The sequence below is a fragment of the Micromys minutus genome (assembly GCF_963924665.1).
Source record: "Micromys minutus genome assembly, chromosome: 7".
Taxonomy (NCBI): Eukaryota; Metazoa; Chordata; class Mammalia; order Rodentia; family Muridae; genus Micromys; species Micromys minutus.
In genome coordinates this window covers 25,242,650-25,265,257 of record NC_137976.1, presented here as the reverse complement: position 1 = coordinate 25,265,257, position 22,608 = coordinate 25,242,650, and the positions used below count along the sequence as shown (strand labels likewise).

General features: G+C 37.3%; 1 protein-coding gene across 1 annotated transcript in view; it reads left to right on the top strand.

The window, feature by feature from the left end:
• The window catches only part of GBE1 (1,4-alpha-glucan branching enzyme 1), a 234,156-nt gene that overhangs the window by 32,753 nt on the left and 178,795 nt on the right, over nucleotides 1-22,608 (top strand). The window contains exon 2 of the mRNA XM_080918799.1: nucleotides 10,419-10,588. Coding sequence (XP_080774925.1) covers nucleotides 10,419-10,588 — 170 coding nt within the window. The remainder of the gene's footprint in view (nucleotides 1-10,418; nucleotides 10,589-22,608) is intronic.

Sequence of the window (22,608 nt, the reverse complement as noted above, 5' to 3'; positions counted from 1 at the left end):
GTGATCAAACTTGCTGACAGGACCTTTTGTTTGTACTCACTACCTTAATGAATTGTGTACAAAAAAAAGCGAAAATATAAAATTGAAAAGAAATAAGCAAACAAAATCCCATTGGCTTTAGCACACATATATCTGTGCTGGCTTGCTCTATCAGCTCAACAGCAAACTTCTGTGTTTTCGGAAGGAGATTCTCCACTGAGGAATCACCTCCAGTAAGTTAGTCCGTGGCATGTCACTGGGGCATTTTTTTTTTTTTTTTTTTTTTTTTTTTTGGTTGCCAATGATTGTGGGAGGGCCCAGCACACACAGTGTCAGCTTGAGCACATAGTTTGGGTTGTGGCAAAAGTAAGCTGAATGTATCATGGAGAACAAGGCAGTACTTGGTACTCCTCTGTGGTCTTTAGTTTCTGCATAGAGCATCTTACCTTAGGCTGCTGCCATGGCTTCCCTGGATGATGACCTATAACTTCAAAGATGACTGAGCCTTTTACTTCGCAAAAACCAAACTGGTTTTTGGTCAGGGTGTTTATCTCTACCTCGGAAAACATTTCAGAAGATCAATAAGGAATTTATAATATTGAATGATTGTACTGTTTTTGGAAAATTGACGACCTTAGCGTTTTGTGACCCTACCCTTGGGAAAGTTGACCTTGAACTATAGGTGGGCTGTAGGAATTCTAGTTTTGTTAGAAGTAGGGCATAGTATTAATCGTCAGCATCACTCTGGGGTTTGCCAGTGTACTATGGAAACATGATGGTAGAAGACTGTTGCCCATGAGTGCGGGCATTCTCTGTTTATTTATCATCCTATCTTATTGATGTTGAAAAGACTACTGAATTATTAATCATGGCTTTGCTAAGAAGCAAATTTGGTACTATGTGAATGGAATTTAATTCGGAATTTTTACCAAATCTGTTTCCAGTATAGGATCTTTGTTATAGTTGTCAATTATAGGCACTTTTGGTAATATGGTAAATCAAATTATAAATGTTATTCTATATCTCTACCTTGTGTCATTCAATTGTATAATAATGTTTCCTGACAGCATTTCAGTACCTAGTCTCAATCCCAAATTGGGCACGAATTAAAAGCAGAGCATGTGTTTTGGGAGACATACAGGCCACTGTGCCTACCACACAATACCTGTGCTTCTGAGGCTATTATGTTTGGACTGTATTAGGTCATTAGTTGTATAATGAAATTTATGGAGGTGTGTATTCAAGACTTATGAATTGTTGATACAATGTGTTCATATGTGTGTAAGGCTTTAAATTTTATCTCTTAAAAGAATTCTTGCTATTTATATACAGTGAGGAAAATGAATGGTGTTCAGTATTTATAGTTTTGCAGCGGATAGAATTTTGAAACCTTCATTTCCCATTGTAAAGTTAAAAAACAGATTTTCTGATAAATCTTTGGTATTTCACCATATATTCTAAAAGATGTGTTTTCCCATTGGATGTCAATGTATCTGTATCAAAATATATCTTCTTGGCATTTTTGATGTGTTTTATAATAATAAGGTTTGTCTGTACCATTATCAAAGTGTAAATTGGTACATGAATATTATTTCTAATTAAAAAACATTCCCCAAATTCAAAATGTGTGGCTGACTGACTGACTGTAGCCTAGTGAATTCTTGAGTGTCGTTGGGTAAGTGCCAGTATGCACTGACTTCTGATAGTATGTGTAAAACGTTAGTGTTTGTTGGTTTTAGTCTTTGAAACAGTAGGTTGAGACACTCTGTCATAGTGCTAAGTACTGCTAAGTATAGCTCCAGGTTTGTTGACTATTAAAACAGTATTCAAGCAGTGTGTTAAAGGTTACAAAAGTAATGTCCCCCTTTAATAGTGTTATTCAGACTAATTACAGTATTTTCTCCCAATATAAAGTTCATGGGCAAAGTTAATAGTGCATGTTCATGTTTTTTCATGTGAGATTCATGGTGGTGGTGGTGGTGGTGGTGGTGGTGTGTGTGTGTGTGTGTGTGTGTGTGTGTGTGTTATATTACAGGTCTTTTTGGGATGCAAGTTTTCTTTACTTTCTTGGTTGTATCAGTGTACTATACAACTAAGCATTAAAGAAGCATGGACTATTGATCATGTGTTGATGGATTATTGATTATGGATTATGGATTATGGGCGTGGCACTTCAATTTTAAGGAAGAAACCCCAAGCCTCCATGCTTACTTTCCTGAAGGTTATGTGGCTGGTGCTAGGTCCAGGCAATATGTCGTTTGACTCATTAAAATGTCTCTGTGTTGTCTTTTATGGTGAGTATAAAGTTTTTGACAGCATTTAGGTAATGTGTCATTCCTATCAAAAGACAGAAAAGTACGCACAGTTGTGTTTTTAATCGGTTCATTGGTCCAGCTAAATTCACCATAAGACCAAGATTTGAGCAGGATTTGGGAGCTTGGAATTGCTTCTCACCCTGTTGGTTGGCCATGAACTCTCAGGGGCACCACAGACTGTGGTCTGCTAGAGGACCCCAGCCTCTAGTGTATACCCAGCTGGTGTTCCTGTGGGATTTCCAAGCAAGGAAACCCGAACACAATTGAGCACACTGCTGTTTGAGCCAAGACTGTTGAAACATGAAGTCAGAACTCTTTGTAGAAATCAGTAGCCTAAGACCGTCATAGCTCGTGTTTCAGATTACACAAGAGAAAATAAACCGAAAGGTCAGCCGAACAGTTACAACTCTGCCCTTTTCCGCGGTAATCAGCTGAGCATGTAGCAGAGACGTGAACAGGAGCGTGACTCGAAAGTGGGGCTGGGAAGTGGCTGGCAACGTCTGTTTGGGACAATTCCTGGTGCTCCCTGGACTGACCAGATGGGCCATCTCCTAGGGTTTACCTTCAGTAATTCTGATTTATTGCAGCCAGAGGATTTTTTTTTTTCTAGTTAGGCAATCATGTTTTCACTTTGCCAGAAGACTCCTAGAATTTTAATATTGACCATTAATCATACCTTAGTAAACTGCAAGGACAATACATTATTAATTTGCTCACGACCACGAGAAAAGGCACAGTGATTAAAATTAATTTCCACCTACATTTTGTTAATTTATTATAATTAATTAATCTGTTTAGAAGTCAAAATATGTTTACATTAATGGCTATATAGTAGGTGTTTCCCTGTGTTTCTTCACCCATATAGCATTTACAGTCAATAAGTTGAATTCTAATAAATATTTTATAGTGAAAAGAAGTGAGTTCTATATGACTTTATAAGTAGTATCAAGTGAACCTTATTTAGTAATTATGAATTAAACATGAACATTTCTTTAAAAAGTGCAGATTTTAGACCTTAAAGGATTTCAGCAGGTATCTAGCCTCTCCTTGTGTATAGCTGTGCATCAGAATTAGGAAAGGACATTTAACAAACAGCAGTCACTATTTAGCCTCAGGACACTAAGAACAAACACTTCAGCCTGTTAAAGGACAACCGTTTTCAATGGGCTTCTTTTTGCTTCCTCTAAAAAAATTTAAAAAGCCTCGGTATAAGCAAGAGACTCTTGTTAAAATTAAGTTTGACTGTATGGTCACTCTGAAAAAAATGCTATTCAGAAAGCATTTGTTTCATAATATCAGAAAGTAAGACTTCAACTCTTTGCTGTGGTCTTGTGATTTTTATTTAATTTGTGTGTATGTGTATAAAAGAAGGAGAGTGGCAGGAGGAAGAAGTGGAGGAGGAGAGAGGAGCAGGAGAGACACAGAGACAGAGAGAGAGAACCCACTTGCCACAGGAGTGCGCATGTGCGCACGTGTGCAACATGCAGAACCTGAGGTCAGAGGCCAGCCTTCTGGGAATCTGTTCTCTCCTGCCACCCTGTGGAATCACTGATTGACCTATCTCACTGCCTCTGACTAGGAGTTGTTAAAAGTTATATTTTGGAATATAACATTGTTTTGTAATTGAATTAATGTTTAGAGTTTGGAAAGCTGAAATCAATATTGTAGAATTGTTACAGATTTTTGTGATTTGACATTTCTTCCTTTTTAATTTAAATATTTATATTGGTTTTTAAGTCAGGGTCTCTCTACTTGTCCTGTTGAATGCTACGATTAAAGGGATGTAGTGCCACACCTGGCTTTCTGCTTTGTTTAAAAATTTCTTTCTTTCTCTTTCTTTCTTTTTTCTTTCTTCTTCTTTTCTTTTCTTTTTTATTTTTAGGAAGAAAAAAAAAATTACCACAGGGGAATCTGCAGATCGTCTTGTAGAGTCAGTAAATTTTATCTTATATCTTAATAGAGCATTGCTTTTTTTCTGTGTTAAGCTCCAATGTAGCAATCTTCCTGAATACTTTTATCATTCTAACAGAGCATTTATTGCTTATTTCATGGAAAAGGTTATTCAGGTATATTTCCATTATGTATTTAATAAATTGGTTTCCGTACCACTGTTTCAAATTATGTGAAGAGGTAGGGTTTAGATTTAAATTAGATTCAAATTTAAATTTAGATTTAAATTTGAGCATATTTCTAGTCTGAATCCTAACTTTATTCCATCAGCATTGTTTATACACATCATGGCAAAGAATAGGTACTCAGTGAGATCTCTAAATTGAGTCCTTACTATGTCCCAATACTTTAGGTGTTTGTAATACATTAGTTTACAGAACAGATATTTTTTCCTGTCTTTGTGAAATTTACATCTGGACCAGTTCTCTTCACTTAAAAAATCTTTCATATATGTGTATGAATGTTATCTGTATGTATATGCATACGTGCTTCAGCCTGTGATAGTGATACAGGCATGTCACAGTTCACATGTGTAGATCTGATACCTTGGGTATGTTTCTTTCCCTTACTTTTGTTTGAAACAGGATCTCTCATTTGTCCCTAAGGTTAGCTGTCAAATGAGCTGACTGGATTACTTTGCCATTGCTTCCTCTTGCTCCTTGGGATCTCGTGGATTACATAAACACCACATGAGTAGCCCTTATGCTTGTTATAGAGATGCAGACTCAGGCCCTTAAACGTGCACAATAATCCCTTTATCTGCCGAGCCATCCCCTGCCTCTGTCAGCCCTTTACCCAGTGCATTGCTATGCTTTGCTTTCTCCTTTGCTGTTCTCACACAAACATAGTCTTATCTCTCTCTGTTCAGAGCGGCTGTTGCATGCTGGACATAAGATAGGAGGTCACCAAGTGTGTGAGAGGTAGGTGACTACTTGCTTGTCCCTCTGTTGACGTGGATCAATTAGGCCATTTCCAGGTAAAAGTCAAGAGTGTGTCTTATGGCTAAAGATCGGAAACAGTCCAGAAATTGAAATAGAATGTTAAAAATTCATACATTTATCCCAATGAGAGATACTTAAAAGCATGGAATCTCCTTTAGACATAAAGAATCACATTTGTATGGTTTGGATAGTGAATATCCCTATAAAGGTAATATGGACAGATAGAATGTGGAGCCCTGTAAGCGGTGTTTTTGTCCTTGTGGGCATGACTTCATAATTGTGGGAAACTGTTATCTCTCACCATTTGAAATGTATCCATTTGGTACATGTATTCTGCCACAGTATGCCAGTTTTATCAGCAGTTGAACTAGGACTGTGTAGCCGTAGACTTGAAACTCAACTAAATATATTTTCCCTTTACAGATATTTTGATTTATTTTGGTTAAAATTAATTTTTGACAATTGATACATGTAATCAATATTTGATGATCATATTTACTTCCCAACCTTCTCTTATTCTCTTTTCCCTTCCTGTGACTCCTTTTATTCACGACCATTCCCCTTCCTGCTTCACTTTGATTTTTGTCTGTGCATGTGTTTCACAGGTCTAAACCCTGCTATTTGCTCAGGGTTGACACAGAAAGCTACATCCAGAAGGCAGTATTTTTTAGTGCCCTTCTCCATCATCTGACTTTTACAGTCTTTTCACCTGCTCTGCTGCAGTGCTGCCTGGCTTTACAGGGTATAATATAGATATCTCAATTATATCCAGTTGTAGACATCCACTTACAGATATCCATTTATAGCTCTCTCTTTATAATGTTAGCTGCCCCGGGTCTTTGGTTATAGTAACTGGACACTGACTCATGCCAACATGCACTATAAAGTCAAAGTTTAAATTATTTTCAATGATCGCTTTTGTATAACAGAATTCCAGTTCAACACTTTTATTTAGTTGAAGATTTAATTAATTTATAGACACATAGTAGCAAACACCCTTCTAATTATTACCCATAAATATTTCTCTGCTACTTTATTCTCTAATTTATTCTCTGCTAATTCTCTCCCTTTATTTTCATCATTGTGGAAGCTGAAGTATTGGGCTTTTATTTCTTGTTAAGTATTTGCATTTGATTGAGGGATACAAAATACTCATTCTAAAGTCTTAAGTGCTTAATCATCCTTTGGCAAGCTTGACAAATGAATTCTTCTGTGTCTTGTGGATCTTTTCCCTCTAAAAAGAAAATTTCTGCTAAGCGTCTATATTAATTATTTTTTAATGTTGCTGTGGGAGGACACTATTTCCAAGGAAAATTATAGAAAACTTATTTTGTGTTTATAGTTTCAGAGGATTAGAGAAAATGATGGTAGAGCCGACATAGCATGTGTCAGGCAGCTGGAGCAACAGGAGTAAGAGGGAGCCCTGGGTGGTTCCAGAGTCCCTAGAGGCCTCACAGCCTGTTCCCAAGATGCATCTCTATCAAAGCCATACCTCCTAGTCCTTCCCAAACAGTTCTACTAATGAGGGTCCATTCAAACATATTAGTTTATGGAGGCCATTTTCATTCAAATGGACACAATACCTGAATCAATTTAATGCTTGACTCAGTGCTCTTTTGTCTTCTAGGAGCCCAGACTCTACTGGCCTTTTCTTCAGTCTCTTCCCATTACTTATCAGAAAACCTTTTTGAGCCTCTACCTTTGTGCTTCTTCCCTAGATAGATAATTTCTTCCAGGAAGCAGAAAACAGAAATAAAATCTCGTCATTTGAGCTATTGAGAACGGAACTTCCCTGAAGAGTTTCTTCTATTTTTATGTCTACTCATAAGGACATGGCTTCTACATTTTCAGTTAGGTCATGAACTCTTCTCTAAAACACAGCGGTGGTATTTAGAACCGTGTGTGAAATTGGAGCATTAATACAGACATTGGATCTGGTGGAAGTCATCATCCAGGAGAACAAATTTTAGTCAATCCCACCACATTCCTGTTTCCTTTTATTTCCTTCGAGTAGCCACTCCATGGGTTTAATTCATTCAATCAGTTTTGTTTTTAACTCAGGATTTTTACCCCAATCCTGTATATTACAGTCAGTTTGGAATACTGAGCACATGCTATATACTCACCTGTTTGTATTTTTTACAGAATAGGTTCTCAGAGAGAATTGGAATTTGGGAGCAAAACAGAAATGTTTCCTAATTAACAGGAACATTAACGTTTAAACAAGTGTTACAAATAAATGAAAGGAAACTGCTACCTTCCAAAGAAGTGTTTCCATTTGGAGAAAAGCTACAGCCAATGCCTATGGAGTACATGCTGGCTGCTGTGGGAAGGATCCTACTGTGTCTTTATTGATTCCCCATGACCTGTGAGGTTTCTCTGCATTGAGCAGTGTCAGGGAGGGAAAAGAAGAGAGTTTTAAGTTGCTTACTCAAGGTCACATACAGAGGCTAAGATAATAAACCTGGACTGATTATTTCTAGTGATGAAGCTGCTGTTGTTTTGTGCCTTTACTTCTAATTGTAAGATGAATAGCCTTAGGAGTGAAACGCAGGCACTGTCTTCTTAAGGACCGATGATTTTGGTTTGAGATGTTATTGAAGATACCTCTTGGGACCGATGGTGATGCATCCTATTGGTTTTATTTTCCTGACCTTGAATAAGGCATGTTTATGTGCCTCTATTTTTAACTTTTTAAAAACAAAGTTAATTGATACAGGTTGCATACGTTAGTGTTTGCAGTAATTTTTCATGCCCGTTCAAAATGCTTGGTCCTGTATTAGCATCACAATATAGTTCTGGTTACCAAAATTTGACCTAGTTTTTAAGTATCCTATAAATTTATTGAAAAAGATATTAACAGAGCCGACTGTAGCTTGAGAGGGCACAGGCATCAGGATCTTGCTGTACCTCCAGGCACTTCCTTTCTGAGCCATAGTGATTTCAAAGTGGAGTGTGCATTCCTGTATTAGAAGCTAAGGGGCTGACCTTGAGGGGAGGCAAACTGTTTGCTGAAAGTAATAGAGTGAGTGCTATAATCCTGTTTCCATTGTAACTCTACCAGATGGAGCACTGGAACAGAATCTTAGCAAATTTATAAGCATGATTAGAAAAAATAACTCTTTAAACCTAAGAGCGCTTTTAATCCTTCATATGTAGATTGACAATGACATAATTATATGTATTTAGCTTCTGGAAATGTGTGTCTTTAAAAAATAAGTTACTATTTTTCTCATTATTATGATTATTTATTTATTTATTTATTTATTTATTTTTGCCCTAAAATTCTGATTTGTTTTGTTAGTTGTTTCATATCATTTAGTCAGTTTATTGTCAGATAATTTCTTCATGGCATTTGCTTTGAATCAGAGTTTCCTTAAAAATGAATTGTATCTAAAAATGGTCCCCATGAAAAGAAATGCTCATAAAGAAGTGGCTCTTATTAGGATATGAGTCTATTCGTAAAAAGAAGAAACTTTTCAGGTTTTTAAAGAGGTTTTGTTTTAATTTTCCTTGCTTCTTCTGTTTTGTCTTGTATTTTGTTAGATCTGTAACCCAATTTGTTTGCCTGGATCATCATTTTAAGCATTTTGAAATGGTTGCTACCATTCAAATGTCACGGGAAACTGAGATTTTTTTTTTTTTTTTTTTTTTTTTTTCTGGTCTGTTTCTTGAATAAAGTACCTAAAGTAGAGGACACAGCTGGCAGTGGGGCCTGTGCTGTGCTTCTCAGTGAGCTTCTGTGTTCTCCTGGCTTCCAACACTGTGAGGCAAACATCAGTAGCATGATTTTGTCATCTTGTGCCTCATCCGTAAGTACGGAACCCTCACAGCTTTACCAATGGGCCCAGGGTGTGTCTCTGGGGAAGGACCTCAGCGAGTCTGGGGTTCTCTTGTACATTTTCCCTGGTTTGATCTTTCTAGAGAAGAATTGTATTTTCTTGTCTCAAATCCTGATTTCTCTTTTTAGGTTTTTTTTTGGGGGGGGGTATTGTTTAGTCATTTTATTGTCTGATTATTACTTAATGGGATTTGTTCTGAATTAGAGCAATTCTTGCCATTTACTGTGTGAATATTTTGTAAGTTTATTTAACTAGTTTCCCATTGGAAACTAGATAGGCCATTTCCTGTAGTTTGGTGATAAAACAGTGCTGGGATCTCTAACTTGGTGCTCCTTGCTGCCTCTAAGAACTCAGGCGCAGTTCACTCTATGGTCCCTGATGCTTCTGTCCCAGGTGGATATGACCGCCCCTGCATGATGTTTTCACTCACTTCCCCTTGGCCTGTTGTCACCAAGCCTTAGACACACACATCCCAACTTGGTGGTGGGTTTTATGTTTTCCACCACTACACCATTTAAACTCAATTAAGTAGTCACATCAAAAAACACACCAAACTACTCTGATCCAATAGGTATAATATAATTTGCAAACCTTTATAAGTCAAACCATCCTGTACAATTCTGTCCCCCATAAAACATTCATAACAACCTTATTTATGAAGAGCTATGCCAAGAGAAACATAGATATCTGCCTCCACCTTTCTTCCTACCGGAATTCTTCTATGAATCTCTGCCTCTTCTGTTTTCATAGCCTTTTCCCTGCCTACCTCTTCACTGTCTAATCATGTATCACCTTAACATCAACCCAAATGTTCTCTTATTTTTACTGCTTTTTTTTTCAGGTTTGCATTAGATGTAAAGATTGATTAGTGAAAAGAAGTAGAGGTGTGTTTGCTGTTGTTGTGTTTATTTTTAAATGCATCAGGGACCATCCTGGAATCTGGAGGAACTGGAGGAGGGTCAGGGCAGCCATGTGCTTGCTGCTCCTATCTTGGTTTGGGAATCATCGGTTTCACTTTATGCCTACTGGCTTTTATGATTTCACATGGTATTGTTCTTTCAGTGGTCAGATGATTTGGACTAAGGTTAGACAAACTACAGCCCACAGGTTCATTTCAACCCCCCCCCCCATTTGTAAAGACACAGTTATCAGAAACAAGTAAGCTTTTCATTAACATATTATTTGTGACCTCTTTCATGCTTCAGAGACACAGTTGAGTAGCTCTGACAAAGAGACCAGATGTCTGCCAAATCTTCTGCCCTATTGCAGGAAAATTTTGTGAAGCTCTGCTGGAGAGTGATTTTATTTTCTTGCTGATTTGACTGTGCCACTTTCTTCTGTTGGAAGGCAAAATTTCTAACCTCTTTTCTTTCTTTTGTACTCTTTCAAAGGTATAAGAAGTTTAGCCAGCTTTTGCATGATATTGGAGAGAATGAAGGTGGTATCGATAAGTTCTCCAGAGGCTACGAATCATTTGGCATCCACAGATGTTCTGATGGTGGCATATACTGCAAAGAATGGGCCCCAGGAGCAGAAGGAGTTTTTCTTACTGGAGAATTCAGTAAGTATTTTGAAAGCATTGAGGATATTAATATTTTATTTTTCTGTCATGAAGACTTAATTTGCATGTTTAATTATATTAATATTAATGATTCAAATAGTTATCTGACTTTCCAGCTAATGTCATAGTATTCACTAAATATTTTACTTCATATGGTCTAATTGCTTCTGCTATCAAGTAATACATGTATTCATAAATCTTTACTTTCTAGAATTTAGTACACAAAAAATAACAGGGTATGAGAAAAATAACATTAGGAAGAGGACTGCAAATTTACTCAGCATTGCTGCCATGTTCTGACAAAAAGGACATAATACTGCTAAAATAATATATTAATGCTCTAAATAATGCTAAAAATATTGGCATAGATAATATCAAGAGGTTTTGCAGGTACTAGCTAGTATCACATTTCTGGGATACTTTTTAGTCTTCTATGGTTTTTGAGTCGTCAGTAAATGTAGACATGTTGTCTACCACATAGGGACCTTGGCTACTCAGATGCTGTTTGTCTTTGTCCTCTTCATCTTTCTTTTCTTTTGTCATTTCTGTACTAGACAGAATTAAGACTACAAACAAAGTACAGTATCAAGAAATAAGACTTTTTAGATTGTAGTCTAGTGGTTTAGTGGTTGGAAGGAGAACGAAAAACAACAACAACAAAACCCAAAAATTGTACCAAGAAAAGCCACCACTCCCCCCTCAAAAAAACAAAACAAAACCCTCTTGTAAGACAGTCTGCCAGGCTTTATGATTGGGGAAAAAGCAAATACTATTATACAACAAGGGAGATAGCTATCTTTTAAAAGTGAAAAAACTGGACAAAACAGACATTGTCAAAAAGTCTTTCATATCAGCAAAAGAAACATGAAAATGCTCATAATCTTTAGTACCATAAAACAGTATAATACATCAGATTTGATATTATCAGACTAAAATGTTTTGAATGGTGTGTTAATCTATTTATAGACATTCTGGAAATGACAAATGTATAGGGATTAAAAATAGCCTTGCTGTCAGGAGATGAGGGTACAAGAGTACTTTCTGAAATGACAGAAGTGTTTCTATGCTAGTATATTAGTTACATTTTATTGCTGTGTTAAAGACCATCATCTAGAATGACTTACAGCATAGTTTATTTGGTAGTTTGTGGTGGTATGAAGGTTTGTCCCCATAGACTCATGTGTTTGAATGCTTAGACCACTGGCAATGACATTATTAAAAGGTGTGGCCATGGTTTAGTAGGTGTGGCCTTGTTGGAGGAAGTATGTCACTGTGTGGGGTGGGTTTTGAGGTCTTTTATGCCTAAGCTACCCCAGTGTGGAATTAGTCTCTTCTTGCTGCCTGAGGAAGACAGTCAGTCTCCTCCTTTCACCTTTGAATGAAGATGTAGAGCTTTCAGTTCCCTCTCACATCATGCAGGCCTGGATCCTGCCTTGCTTCCCAGGAGGTGATTGTAGATTTTCCTGAATCTGTTTGTATTTTAATGTTAATTCCACTTCCCCAAGAAGGGTTGCCCATTCACTACTCAAGTTGTGACTTCATCTGAACCTTCCCATTTTAATTAGTAAAATAAAGGAAAGCCTGTGACTGGATCCTGTAAGGGAGGTGGAGAGAAGAGAGGTCCGAGAGAAGGAGGGGACGAGGGTGGAGGTCATCAAGACTTGGAAATTCACAAAGATCAGCTAGACCCAGGTGGGATTGATTAATGTTGAAAAGCTATGACCGCTAAGGCTTTTATAGGTCTAATATCTCATGTAGACGGGCAGTTGGTATCTTTGTCTGTTTGATGCAATCTTGTTGTGTAGAGGGTTTGTGGATTGAGAGCTGAATACAAATACCTGTATGAAAAGCTATTGGGCTATAGAGTTGTATTTATGTGGAACTTTGGGGTAAAGAAGCACCGTGGGACAGAGGCAGAGAATACGAGGTAGAAAACCACCAGGGAAGGGAGTTGGGCAGGCAAAGTGAAACCTGGGTGGTGACTTGGACTGAGTGCCAGAGGTGCGCACGGCTTGGTACTAAAGTTGGATGTGAGGAGTGAGACCTCGGGGTCAATAAAAAGATAAACTATTTTTATTATTTAATACTTACTATAACAGATGATAATAGAGTGAACCTCTGAAACTGTAAGCCAGCCCCAATTAAATGTTTGCCTTTATAATAGTTGTCTTGGTTATGGTATCTGTTCACAGCAATGGAACCCTAACTAAGACACAGTTCTAGCTGGAAAACCCATATTTGTAGGGGGAGGTGTTGCAGCAGATGTCTACAGTAGGAAGGTGAGAGGTTGCATCTTCAACCATAGGCAGAGAGCAGAGCAGAACAAGAATGAGAGTGAGAGGGAGAGGGAGAGAGAGAGAATGAATTAGAAGTGGAATGAGAATATGAACCTTTAAAACCTGTCTCCAGGGATGTACTTCCTCTAACCTTAGCAACTGATACTTTTTCAGGCAACACTGCCAACTGGGGTCCCAGGTGTTCAAATATATGCCCATAGGGACATTTTTCTTTCTTTTTTTTTTTTTTTCTCTTTTTTTTTTTTTTTCTGCCTGTAAGTTATAGCTTAAAGAAAAGAACAAAGCCAAATGTGGTCTTCCAGGCTGCCTTGATCTAGGGATGCTTGCCTCTGAAATTCCAAGTGGAGTGTTGAGGGGAGGAAGACAAGGTAGAGCCATAGGTGCAGAAAGGCTGGGGTCAGGTGGGTTATGCACACTCTGATGGAGTTGTGTCAACCTCAGCAGCAAGGTGGAACTTCAGCATGCTTGTTCTGTACAATGCAAGGTCAGATTGCTGTCATGCAGAAAGAGGAAGCTGCAGTTGAAAAAGTTGTTTTCCACACATTGGTCTATTGTTGGATAGCATCCTTACTTGCATTCATTGCCAACATTTACATTTACACTCAGACCAGAGAAAGTCTTTGCCAGTTGCACTGAGCCTTACCCATATAGGGAAGGAAGGTCTTGCCAGTTTCATGTGGTCCTGACGCATTCATTCTTGATATGACTGGCTTATTTAAAACAAGACACAGTCACTCGACTTCACTAGCTCAAGACTTTACTCATTGCCCACGGCATGCCTGTAATTCCAGCATTGAGAAGATAGAGGTTGTATTTCTTTATGAGCTTGAGGCCAGTCTGGGCTACTCCACATCAGGGATATACAGTGAGACCTTGTCTTGAAAATTAAAAAGAAAAAAAGAATTTAGCAGACATCCTAGGTTTTATCTAAGGTAGTACTGTCTAGGAGAAATAAAATTCATTACCCTTATATAATTCAAGAGTTTTAGTAATAGTAGGAAGTACAAGAACACTTTAATGAGTTTTTATAATATTTTATATAGCCTAATGTGTAAAGGTATTATCAAATTAACATATATTGGATTTAAAACTCATTAACAGATATTTTTATTCTCTTTTCGAACTAACTATGTTTTTAAAACCTGATTATGGCAAATTTGATCTCAGATGCTTACATTTCATGAGAAATACTTAGCACATATTTTGATTTAACAAAATTGCCAGTTTAACAGTAGCTTCACAAACCTGGAATTTCTTTTTAATGTAGATAAAATTTTCGCAGTGAATGACTTGAATAACAGTTTTAAATATTAAATTTAATAAAACAATAAAATTAATGGAAATGAAATTAGTGTAAAATTCAGTGTCTCAGTAGTATTAATTAACCTCATTTCTTATTCTCAATAGCCATATTTGGTACTGGAACTCTTATTCACATGTACTTTTTTTTTTTTAATTCAGTAGTGAGAATTGAGCTTTGGGTTTCCATCCTGCTAGGATTAAAGCTATGCTTTCTCCCCTGCTCTGCCTCCCCTGTACTCAGTTTTATCTGTTCTTTCTATTTCCATCATTACATACATTGTGAGTATTCATTGAGAGCATTCAGGTTTAGAGCCCCTCCACCTGCCGTGTGCTCATTTAGCATCTGTGCTGGTAACTGTGTAAGTGCTTGTGAACGTTGGAAGGCATCTTTCAGGAGTCGAATCTCTTCTACCATTTGGGTCCTGGGACTGCTACCCCTTAGGTCTGAAAGCTTGGCAGCAAGCTCCCGTACCTACTGTACCGTTTCACTGGCCCTTAGGTTAAACTTCATATATCATTCCTACTCCCAGAAGTTATGTAAGAATTTCAACTAAAATGATATTAGCATTTTATTCTCTGTCATACTTACAAATAGAATAGTTTTTCATAAATATCAAAATATAAGTAAGAAACTATACATTTTGAAATTACAGTTATTACAAATAATGATTAAAACTTCCAGTGTGTTGAGGTGGGAGTGGGTGGGTGGGTGGAAGAGCATCCTGATAGAAACTGGGGAGAGTGGATAGGAAAGAGAATAACATTTAAAATGTAAATACATAAACTATTCAGTAAAGAAACACTGAAAACCTGTTTAGTACTATGTTTGAGTTAAGTACATTTAACTATTAAAAGTACAATGATTTAAATGTTTTTTTGTGAAATTAAAATTATGTGGTACATATTTCAAAAATTACTTTTCTTTTTGTTAATTTGTGTGGTTGTGTGTGTGTGTGTGAGCGCACACACACACACACGTGTGTTTCTCAGAGGACAAGTTGGAGGAGTCTGTTCTTTCCTTCCTCTGTGTGAGTTCTAGGGTTCTAACTCAGGTTGTCAGGCTTGGTGACAGGAACCTTTTCTGGCTCAACCATAGTGCTCTGTGATCCTCTGCATTTTAATGTGAAGAAGTCCTGTGTTAATCTTTTCCTTTTGTGTTGGATTGAATTTCAAAATCCCACCTTTCCTGAAACTGTGTTGTCTAATTTTAATGCTCTCCTTTTATCCTGGAGATAGATAGCATTTACCCAATGATCAACCAAAATTTACCAAATAGTTAAGGTAGCTAGGATCATCACATTTAATAAATGAACCCCATTAAAAAAAAAAAAAAAACTGTAGCAGGATATCAATACAAATGAAATTGTGATAAAACGGCAGTCAAGACTAAACACTATTATACAGATATTCAAAAGCCAAAGCAATTATTTTTTAGTGAATGGGGGAGGATTTTTTTTTTCTACATACCATTACATGGTCTCAGGGTTTTTCTGTGTGAGGTCTCAATTGCCTTTGTCACTAAAGAGCTGAGTGTGGTAGTGCACACCTGTAATTCTAGATGGAGAGTTGGTAGTTTATTTGGATTATTCACCAAGATACTGTCTCCAAACAACAAAATGAAAAAGACAAAAAAAAAAAAAAAAAAAAAACAAAAAAAAAAAACAAAAACAAAAAAAAAAAAAAAAAACCAAAAAAAAAACCAAGCAGCAGCAACAACAACAATAAAACCTTTATCTGTGACATATCAGTGGGCGCTGTCTTGGCTCCTTTGGTGTCTGGATGACATCTCCTGCACACAATGAGCAGAATCTTTATAAGTCAGAGTAGAGAGAAACTTGTGAGTCAGCCATGCACTTAAAAGAATATTTATTTCAGGGTATGTGTGAGTTGTAAGGGAGCAGAATTCTAAAGCACAGAATTTTGCTGCTGCTGGTAATCTGGCTCAAATACGTTCTTAACAGACATTATTAATGATATCCCTCCCCTAACATAACAGATGCTGTTTTGTTTTGTCCTTTCAATAAATATTATCTTTTTTATACTCCACACAGATTAATTAATTGAACAAGAAGTTATTTAACTTTTTTTTCAAGACTAAGATTATTTATTAGAAAATCTTATTTATGATTTTTCTGATGATTAAATGTTTGCTAATATGAAAAAAAAGATGTTGATCAAATCATGAATTACAATCAATTTAAAAATTGAAAGCCAAATAAAATGTTGTTCTAGATGGCTTTGATGATGAAGATATATGCTTTCTTTCTTTCTTTCTTTCTTTCTTTCTTTCTTTCTTTCTTTCTTCCTTCCTTCCTTCCTTCCTTCCTTCCTTCCTTCCTTCCTTCCTTTCTTTCTTTCTTTCTTTCTTTCTTTCTTTCTTTCTTTCTTTCTTTCTTTCAGGAATTTAGCTATGTATGACTTTATACCTAACCAACTGTTAAACCTAGGAAGCCACCAACTTCTTGTTTCTGTGGAATTAACCTCTAGCCATACATTGATCATTTAAAAATTTTCTGTTTTTCTTTGTCATGCAGCAAAAATTTAACTTAAAACATTACTTCTTAACCTATTTTTTTTGGTTAAAACAACAATAAAATAGTTCTGCTTGTGTTTTTATTAAAGACTGCTTTTATACTGATGTCATCCCGAAACATCACAGTTAATATGGAGCCCAGCTTTAAAAGTCAGCAAAAGAATATTGTATTTTTGCTCAGTGGAAAATTAACTTTTATATTTAGCTGAAAAAGTAAACAATATGGCAAATTATTTTTTATCTATGTGGTTAGCTGCTGTGATAATTTTTGAAATTAAAAATGTCTATATTTAAAATAAAAGCAAATTAAGTAACTATAGACTAGTCTGCATGATATATCTAGAATCATATTGAAGTGGGGCCTAAGCAGGAGTATCCCAAATTCAGCTACCTAAGTAAACTCCAGGAATGGCCAAATAAATAAGGGGTTGGAATATGTCTTAATAGAGTACTTTCCTAGTATACATAAGAGTCAACTTCAGAGCTCAGAATTGCAAGAAAAGAATATGCAGTCTTTAATTCTGTTTTGTGGAAAATTCTACCTGTTATTAAAAAAAATAATTGAACACAGTGCTTTCTAATTGGTGTCTTGTTTTGTAATCTATTTGAAAAAACTAATAACTCTATGCATTTGTTTCTTTCAGGGTTTAGTCATATATATATATATATATATTTTTTTTTTTTTTCCTTTCTGACCTGAGAACATTTTAGATAGAAATGCTTTGAGAAAATTTGAGAAAATAGATGCTTTTTAAGAAATAAGCTGTAATGAGTTGGTGTTTAAAAAGAGGGCTTTGGGTCTGGAAATATGGCTTAGTTCCATAACCGGTCCCTATATGTGCCATTGGGAGACAAAGATGCTGTGCTGATATTTCCTGCCTGGTTTGCTTTGGATCCTTCTTTACAAGTGAAACAACTATACCATGTTCCACGCCGCAATCTTGTAGGAAAGATGTGTTTCCAAATGCTAAGAAGTTACTGTATTCATTTCAGAAGCAGTTAGACCTCATAAAAATTAATAGAGTCTGTTTTGTTCAAACTGAGGAAGACCTAGCTATTACCATTGATTATGTTTTTAGACAATTATTTATTATTTGTGAGTGTGTGTGTGTGTGTGTGTGTGTGTGTGTGTGTGTGTGTGTGTGTGTGTGGTGTGAACCTAGACTACAGTCATCTGGAATCTGTTTTTTCCTTTTACCTTAGAATCTGGGGAATCAAATTTAGGTACTCAGACTTGTGTAATATTCAGCTTTACCTGTTGAGCCATCCTGCTGGCCTGCCATCTGTGCTTAGAAAGTTCTTGACAAAAGAACTTCACAATTTACAAAGTCAGTTTCTTTTTCTTAATTTGAGGGCAAGTGAGACACTGTTTTCATTTTCCTCCACTCTCCAAGGACACGGTGCAGGCAGCTAGCTGGCATGGTAACAACCCAGAGTGGCGCCTGTAATACTGCTTGGCACTGGAGCATTGCCAAGGGTGTTGAAATCACCTCCAATTTGGAAACTTTTTTGTTTAGATTTCATGTCATCCTCCTAATTTTATGTAAGGTCTAAAATAGATTGCACACTCTGCAGAAGTATAGTTGATGTAGCATCAGAGTTTGAGAGGCATGACTGGAAGTGCAGTGATTATATCGATTGGTCTATAAGTATTTTGTAATTGAACACAGCAATTCTGACATGACTTGCTTTTCTATTACCTTTCTTCCCCTCCCTAATCTAAGATGATGCCAGTCAGCTCTCACCGCAGTGTGGCATCTTACAATCAGCTCCAACATCTGAAACAGCTTATAAAGACAAAGCCTTCCTTATCCACTCACATTGGCTTCAGTAGCCAGCTGTGTCTCTGCCCAGTGTGTTAGAATCTCCTAGAATCTAGGATAACAGAGAAACAGCTCCTTGGGACACGGCTGATCTGAAAGATGGAGGCTGTGGGGAGAAGATTAGTGGAAGCTTTCTGGGGTGGCTCTAAAGGCTTTGGCGTAGAAGTCAAATGTGATTTGTCCTTTGCTTCCATCACATAATCCAGACCAGCCTTATGTCAATGAGGCTGAATCCTGTGTCATGGAGATGCTTAACACCTTAGGGTTAGTCATGCAGTCACTTGTGCCTTCAGGATAAGGAGACAGACCACAGTTTCCTGTTATCTTCTTTCTATGGGAATACTATAGCATGCATCTACACAGATGGAGACTATGAAATCACTACTGTATTATCTTAGGGAACACAGGTGCATGTATATTTTAGTTGTTGACTGAAATATTGTATAGCACATGCCTGTATATGATCCCAGGAAATAGTCACAGTTTTGAACATCACATATAAATTTTGCAGATTTCACTATAGTCTCTGACTTTAATATTTTTCTGAGGGATGGGAAGGAGAATTCTTTTCCTTAGATTATTTAGAAGTTTCTTGGTTTCTGACTTACGGGTCCCAATGGAGCTTCAAAGGAATTATTTGCCTGGTAGATATTCTCAACTCCCCGTGAGCTTTCTGTGGATTGTTACTTGGCTTACCTTCAGTTTGCTTACTGGACTTTTGATGTTTCTACAAAGCAGGGTTTTAGGACTATTCTGGGAACTGCTTGGCAGAGGGGCAGCAAATTGCAACTTAGGTCAGGAAAGCTTTAAAAGTGCTGCTTACCAAACCACTGTCCCTGCTGTGAAATGTCCTCGTAATGTGTGTGACTCTGAAATAAGCAAGCAGCAAAAAGTCACTTTGGAGAAAGTGTTTGGTACCTCCTCTCACCGTCCACCCTGATGCTGGTTCTTCAGCCCCTCCTCTGTTGATTGGATTTGCTGTATCATTTGCTTCTGTTTACAGTCACACTGTCAGCAAGGTCCAGTGACTCCCATTGAACCCTGAGCGCCTGGGGGGAGTGAACTTCTTCCTTCCTGTTACTTGCATGCAGTCTGCATCTGCATCTTGTGCATCTTGTGAAGGGAACATCTCCCACCCACCATCCCGTCAATGACGATTCTTCTCACTGCAATTCTGTGCCATCATCATATAGGAAACGATGAGCTATGCGACTGACAGAAAATGAACTCGTGTGGCATTAGCAAAGTCTGAACAAGGATAACTGGGAAGAAATAAATTATGTGCTGGTGAGCTGGGAGGAAGATATACATTTAAATGAGTTTTAAGTGCTCCCGCCCCCACCCCATACATCTTTCTTATACCTTTCATTCCACTATCATTGAAAGGGAACAGGAAGTTATGGAGTTTGTACTGCTTCATCAGTTCCTGTAAAGCAAGGCGGCTCACAATCCCTACAGAAGATCCGACTGAAAAACATGGCTTTGGCCTTCCATCAGAAGATGGGTGGACATATACTTATGTTTGTATTTTCTCTTAAAAGATTTATTGGTAGAACTCACACACTTATAGGCACATGTCTGTGTATTTTTCCTTGTCCTGCTTTAACTAATATTTTCATTCCATGTACAGATTTGGAGCCCAGCTGAGGTAGATCACAGAGTCTTGTTGGAATGCTTAATGGGATTATATTTGTGGAGATGCATCCTCCCTAGGACTTTAGGAGATTGCTGTTAGAGACCTTAATGCTTGAAGGGAGATTTTGAACGGCATGGCATAAGTAGTAATTTTCTATCACCATATTGCTTTTTTTTTTTTTTTTATAAAAAAATCCTCTTAAAATTTTATGCTGTGTGGATAAGATGGCACTTCCTGTCAGTTCTAAAATTTTGATATTTTACTTGTATGTAAAGTCTGTAAACTTTTAAAATGAATTTTTAGCAGCTGTTTCTTGAAATCTTAACAATTTTGCCTATCAGAATGATATTGTTAAACTTCCTGTTTCCTTCCACAAAGGTATACTATCCTTTTATTATATTGGCAGCTTTCTTAGAGGAGCAGAGCTCTATTTTATGATAGTCACTCCAAGCCAAGACCATGACAGGTTTTGACACAGATTCACATGTTCAGCCTCCTGATCATAGTGCAGCTGTTCATTTTAACTTTGAACAAAGATACTGTCATTCATGACAGACACTTAAGGAAATTCCAGTTTAATTTGTTGGTATTTTCCTTCATAGGGCACAGATACCAAATGTCTTAACATCATTTAGGTGGATGGGTTCACAGAAATGCTACTCACCTGTCCAGGGTGGACAGCATTTACCCCTTTCCCCCAAACCTGTGCATTTACCCTCAGAGCACACTACTTTTCCCTGAAGCTTTGAGGATTGCTACTGTAGCTGACTTATCTCATTCATGTCTCAAATCCACCTTCTTTTTCTCTATTAAGTTGAATTCTTCACATCTTAATTTTTTTATTGAAAATAGATTTTTTAATACAATATATTTTGGTTATAGATTCCTTTCCCTCAACCCCTCCCAGATTTCCCTTACCTCCATGCCCACCCAAAGCCACACAAACAAACAAACCTAGGATTCTAACTGGGGTCTAAATCTGTACAAAACCAAGCCAACAGAAAAAAAGTTCCCTCCCCCCAAAGTACAAAACATACAAACAGATACTGAGACTTGCACATTGGCACACATAGAAAATCCATAAAAACAAAAATCAGAGACCATACTATATAAGGAAATGATCTGTGAGTAAAGAAAACTGCCCCGAAAGAGCATTGTGTGACAAAATCTGTCCCAAATCCCTGTTGAGTTGCCTTTGTGTTGGTGGTTTCCTGCTGAGTATGGGGCCTGGCATTAAGTGTGGTTTGTGCACCCAGTGAGACTCACAGAGACTGTGGCACCAGGTACAGGTCTAAGCCAGACTGGATCCCTAACCCAGAGGCTGTCTCAGACTCATAGCTACTCACAAAAGAAAATTTATTCATTCTTTTCAACCAGGGTCTCACTGGGTATACAAAATTCTAATGAACTATTCTCTATAAGTATCTGAATGTATTTTAAAATATGAATCGATTGATTTGTGTGTGTGTGTGTATGTGTGTGTGTTTGTAAATAAACTACCATTTCATTGTGTTTTGCAGTTTCTCTTGTGTAAATGTGGGTTTATTAGCTCTAGTTTAGATTTGCAGACCCCCTCCTCTCATAATGGATTTCTGAGAAAAATGAATTCAATCATATTGGGTGCTTGGAGATGGTAGCAGAAGCACCTCAAACATGTTTTTTAGGAACATGAAAATAGCTATATTTTTGAGAAAAATGAAATTCCTTAAGCATTGATATACTTATACAAGTAATCGCTACCTAACAACCATGGGGAGGGAGCCAGAGTTTGGATGCGTAACTTTCACTTTCACCTTTTTTTCTTAATTTTCTATCAGCGTAGAGTGATAATCTTTCAACATAAAATTGATTTGTTTTAAGCATATCTATGTTTTAGTTTGGGTTTCTATTGCTGCAAGGAAACATCATGACCAAAAGCTATCTGGGGAGGAAAGAATTTATTTGGTTTACACTTCCATATTGCTCTTCATCATTGGAGGAAGTCAGGACAGGAACTCAAGCAGGGCAGGAACCTGGAGGCAGGATTTGACAAAGCAGTTGTGGAAGGTTTCTTCTGCCAGGGTTCCTTAGCCTGCTTTCCTATGTAACTCAAGAGCACTAGCCTAGGAATGGTACCACCCATGGGGCGGGGCCATCCCCCATCAACCAGTAATTAAGAAAATGCCTTACAGTTGCAGTCTCTCAATTGAGGTTTGCTCCATTCAGAGAATTCTAGTTTATACGTCAAGGTGACAGAATTATAGAGTACTTGGTTATTTCCTCCACAGACCACATTCTCCATGAGGCTTGTAGTACTTACTTTTGTGTCTGGCTACTTTCTCTTAGCATTAAGTTTTCCAATCCGTATTTGGGACGGGTACTAATCCCCTAGAATCCCCATTTTGTTCTTTTGTGACCAGTTGATATGTTTATATTTTTACTTCAGTGAA